The 5,241-nt window shown below is 38.1% G+C and overlaps 1 protein-coding gene across 1 annotated transcript; it reads right to left on the bottom strand.

Annotated features, from left to right (window-relative positions):
* Window positions 1-965: 965 nt before the first annotated feature.
* On the bottom strand, window positions 966-2,571 carry LOC112729569 (serine/threonine-protein phosphatase 7 long form homolog). The gene is made up of 5 exons (XM_025779742.1): window positions 2,500-2,571; window positions 1,840-2,160; window positions 1,567-1,763; window positions 1,241-1,328; window positions 966-1,118 (listed from the first exon to the last, which is right to left on the bottom strand). Exons 1-5 carry the CDS (start codon window positions 2,569-2,571, stop codon window positions 966-968), a joined length of 831 nt encoding a protein of 276 aa, XP_025635527.1.
* Window positions 2,572-5,241: the final 2,670 nt, after the last annotated feature.

The following is a 5,241-nucleotide window of genomic DNA, read 5'->3' on the forward strand; positions in this document are numbered from 1 at the left end:
TCTCAATATAGTAACCCTAACAAGGGTAGAATGATTTATGATGATAAATTCTCTATAAATAAACGAGTGTGGTGTCAACCGAAGCACATTTAAAGTTGATTCAGATTTGAGAGATAAGTGATACCATATTTTTGTTAGTTCATCACCGAGAGAAGATTGATGAAAACCCAAGTGAGAGTGTCACGTTCTCTAGTAAAAAGCAATCTGGTGTGTTTGTAAATCCATCAACGACTTTGATGGAATTACAAAGTAGTATATTACATAAGGCAGAAAAATGTGGAAAGAAACATGTGAAGCAATTATTTTTTTGAATTCCTATCTCACTGAGGCAAGGTTATGTTAAGTTTAGAAAGTACGAGATGCTTGGCGATGACGACATGCGAGTTATATTTCACAACCAAGGTAGATTTTCCAACTTGGGCGCTATGGAGTTATTTTCCAGAATGGTTGATGTAGAGGTAGTTCAGGTGGATCTGCTCCGAATCTGCCAACTGGTGTAATGGAAGGGAGTTCCAGCGCCATTCCAGCCAGGCAACTGGTGACTCCCTTTGTTTCATCTCCATCATTTGCGGCTGATTTGCCCACTCAATCAGCTAACTTGGGTAACGGGCGTACCTTTGGAGAGCTCGCAGTTGCGATAGGAGCAGTACCTGCAGTAGACGGTGCACCGACATTCATGGAGGTAAGAGAGAGAGATCCATTTGCAGAGGCTATAGGCGATGATGGGCCGGATTTGGAGCCACCAATTATTGGTGATAAAAGTGATGGCGAGGAAGACACCATATGTGCTGGGGGACCACAAACCCAGTCAACTGAATGGCAAGCACGCTCTGGTGTCTCTGATTCCAATACTGATGCCATGTGGTAAAGACCTCGGGGAACTATCTAGTCAGTCCTCTACCATCCTTTGACAACAAGAAGTCAATGTTGATGGCTGGATTTGGAATGTACTGAATTCTCCCAAGCTAGAATAAAATCCTATCAACCTGATGCCACTCAATTACGGCAAAGTAGATCAATGCAATGGTCGACTTCCACAACAGCGTGTGCTCAGGCCTTAGAATATCAGGATGCACTACTTGAATAACCTCAAGATCGTTGTACAGCATCCAAATGAACTGCAATACAAGAAGCAACCAAAATTAACGAAGACATACACATATCCATGCAACGATTAGGCCATGGGCCAATCATACAGTTCAGTTGTAATCAAAAGCAAAGAGTGCAATATCATACTTACATCATTTTCACTAAGCATGTCTAATCTATGTCGGGTTGCGATGACCCGAGGACCCTTCTCATCCGACATTGGCAGGAACCTCCCCCACCTGGCAGATGCATAACAATTAGCACTAAACTTTGAAAAAAAAAATAAATATCATATGGTGCATAACAAACATTATCCATGAAAAGTACTAACTTCAATGCTAACGGCCAGCGGATGGAGTCAAAACCTCTAGGCCTAAAGTGGGAAAACGCCAAAAAATCCATGACTGCAGTAGTGCCAGTGGCCCAGCTAGGTTCTTAACATTCTGGTTACCAACCCTGCAAAGACACCTGTACAACCAGGACAAAGTGGTTGAACTCCAGTTGTACTTGCCGAGCCCGTCAAGATCCGCAACATACAGAAGCCACCGCAAATGAACCCTAACACCAAACTTGTCCGCGAAAAGTGCCATTGACAACAACATCATAATGTAACCCCGTGCATAGATCTGTACCGTTGCCTCTGATGCATTAGGGGGCAACGCTCTGAACTTGTTCTGGAACCACACAAAAGAAACCATTAAGTCATCGATACAATCATCTGGTGGAAGTTCATCGAATAACTCTCCAAACCACACCCAGCCAGGCTTCCCCCTCCATCAACTGCTCGAAATCACTCAGACACCCGCTCACTACATGATCGTCAATAGGGAGGCCAAACTGGTATGCCACATTCTGTAGTGTTATCGTGTACTCCCCAAACGGCATATGGAACGTATAGCTCTCAGGATGCCATCGCTCCACGAATGTACTAATCAACGGCTCGTCAAGCTTGAACCAATAATCATTCAACCTTGTAACATGCAATAAATTTGCACGATCTATGTAGGGCAGTATACGATCATGCATTACCATCTTTTGTTGCCTATGAACGCTCCTAATGCATCGAGTTGGCTGGTAAAACATAAATTTTAAACCCACAGTTAAACGGATATATATACAAAAAACACAAAATAACCCACAATAAAAACCATATCCAACAAGCTTATAACCCACAAAAGTCAGCAGTTATATGTGGATCATAAAAATATCAGAAGATTAACATCACAAGCATAACATCCTGTGCACCAACCAAGAACCTACGAGATCACTAAACAATGCAACCTATAAGATCCTGAGACCCAATGTTCTAGCGTGCATATTCAAACTATAGTAAACTCGTCAACATACCAATGTAACTAACAGAACTATGACATCAACCAACTCAATTAATTATGGATTCTAATAACTAACCTCTTCATCGATAAATCCGGCAACATGCGCAATACTGTTCAGGCGGTACATATCTCCCTGATTGGTGGCCATCCTTGCACAACTCGCCACTCTCTGCCTCACTATGCTGGACAGTGACTGCTCCGTCCTACCCGCCGCCGCACCACTGCCAGAGAATGTCGCACACCTCCGCTCACTACCACCTCTCCCTCTGCTGCTGGCTGTCTTCCTCACTCACCTTCTCTCCCAAAGCTTTCAGCAAGGTTGCAAATGGAGGCTAGTGCTCCACTTGGTGAATCGCCACAAGGTCTTCAGGGTCCACTTTTGACCTTAACTCGTTGTAGCCTTCTTAGGGTTAGCTCTCCAAGCATTAATCGTTGTAGGTTGTTGAGGGTCTCATAATGAATATAAATTGCGCCAGGGTGATTAGTTTCAACTTTCGCACGTAAATCGTGTCACCCTGGCATGTTTTAGGCTGAAAACACGTGAATTCCACCAGCCTAGGACGATTTATGGCCATCGTTAACCCCCTCTATCTTGATACGATTTAAGCTTACTTTGAATAATCCATACATGCATAAATCGTCCTAGGGTGGCATAACTAACATAATATATAACTCTCATGTCCCTAGGACAATTTATATAATAATAGAAAGAGGGTATTTACATTTCAAAATTTGATTTAGAGAAATCCGGTGATTTTTTGCTTAGCTTTATTTTATTTAAGTAAAAAATCCTAAATTTGCACTACAAGAAAAATACCCATTCAGGTACACTTGAAAAGTGTAGCCAAAAGTGAAAAAAAATGATGCCTTAGGCTACGGCTACGCTTTTTGGGGTGATTCCTATTCAGCCGTTGCCTATTCTCAAAGGCTACGCTTTTCAACTGATGCTGTCCAGGACCAAAGGCTACGCTTTTCAGCTTTCATTTTTCCAGAATAGGCTACGCTTTTCAACGCTACTGCATCACTTGTAAAGCGTAGCCACATTGTATACCATAGCTACTTTTTATAAGCGTAGCCTTAGGTCCCTCTTTTTTTTTTTTTTGTATACTATAGCTACTGTATATAAGTGTAGTCTTAGGTCCCTCATTGTTTTTTTTTATTTTCTATATATATATATATTCTAATAATTTTTTTTCTAAAACCTAATATTTAGTAATATGATTATATATATAATCCTATTTTTTTTAATTAAATTAGTCAAACATTATAAAATAAAAATAAATACATAATAATACCATACAATATTCTTTAAATAATAAAAATTATCCTTTAATAAAATATATTTATAATGAACTAAAAATATTGGGATGATCATAAATGAGTATTCATACATCTCACACTAAATTAAACATATCCATATTAAAATATACATTAGACCACTTAAAATTTATTACTAATAAACTATAAAAAACCAAAATATTGTATCTTACATAGGTATCTTCTAATAAAAGTTATTAATCTTCCGATAAAAGAGAAAAAAATAAATTGATGTCAAATAGAGCACCTAACATCTGCGACTGAATTGAACATATATTGAAGCAAATTCTTGGCTTCTCCCATTGAGCGCAACTGATTCCGACTGAAATGAAGGGCACAGACCTCATTTTGGATCCTGTTGCATAAAGATTCAACCAATTGATTTTTGTCAAATCCCATATTAACCACTTCCTGAAGAAGCTCTTCGTCAATCTGCAAAACCATGATATTGGTGGATTTTGTATATATGAACTGATTATAATATATCCAGAAATTCAAGTGAAAATGCAACAACAAAAGCCAAAGTTTAGGTTCAAAATCAGCAACAATATCAACTCAGCCAGAGCATTCCAAATTTCAAATATTCACAAACAAACCAACAAATCATGAAACAGAAACTATAGATATTCAATTGGAGCACCTAAATCTTTTCAAATGCATGTAAGAAATAGAAAAGGAAAAATTAAGGGGAAAAAAATTAAGCTTTGCCACCAACCTTAATCCTCTCTTGTTCTTCTCACGGGAGACAGTGACAAAATCACCAAGAGCACCAGCTTTGCCACCAACCTTAATCCTCTCTTGAAGGAACTTTTCCTGAACTTTTTTTTGGATGCAACCTGATAAAACCAATTAATTAAGCTTAGGATAAAACCATAAAGAATAATTAGGCAAAAATATGATTTATAAATCAAATTAGACATAATAAATAAATCAAATTAGACATAATAAATAAATTATATGATGATTAAATGTATGCCAAAGACCAACTTTGAAGCATTTCAAAAATGGTAGAATAGAAAGAATCAATGTCAAAGAATTCTATACATATTCTGCCAACAAATAAATATTTATTCACCACTTTTTATTCTGCCAACAATAAATCCTATACATAAGCTTCTGGAAGTGATTCCAAACCAGCTAACATGCTCGTATCCATGATTCAATTCAATTCAACTCAACCTAGTGTTCTTCATTCACATTAATCATATATGTTCTGTTAAACACGATTTTACAATGAAATAATATGTTGAACTGATTATGGCGAGATATATGATCTGGTATTAATCAACCCAATTAATTAGCAGATGGATCAAAATTGAATTGAGAAAACTAATCCAAATAGAAACCGGAACCTGAAGAAGAAGTCTAGGGAGATTTGCAGCAGAACTTTTCAAAGGAGAGAATTGCATCCGCACCCTGAAATTTTGTGGAGTTTGAAATTGTTGCATTGTTGTCCCCTGGAGTGCTTCCACAACAGGCAGACATAAGCTCTCTGTCAAAT

This window comes from Arachis hypogaea, chromosome 12 (genome assembly GCF_003086295.3).
Source record: "Arachis hypogaea cultivar Tifrunner chromosome 12, arahy.Tifrunner.gnm2.J5K5, whole genome shotgun sequence".
In the NCBI taxonomy this organism is placed as follows: Eukaryota; Viridiplantae; Streptophyta; class Magnoliopsida; order Fabales; family Fabaceae; genus Arachis; species Arachis hypogaea.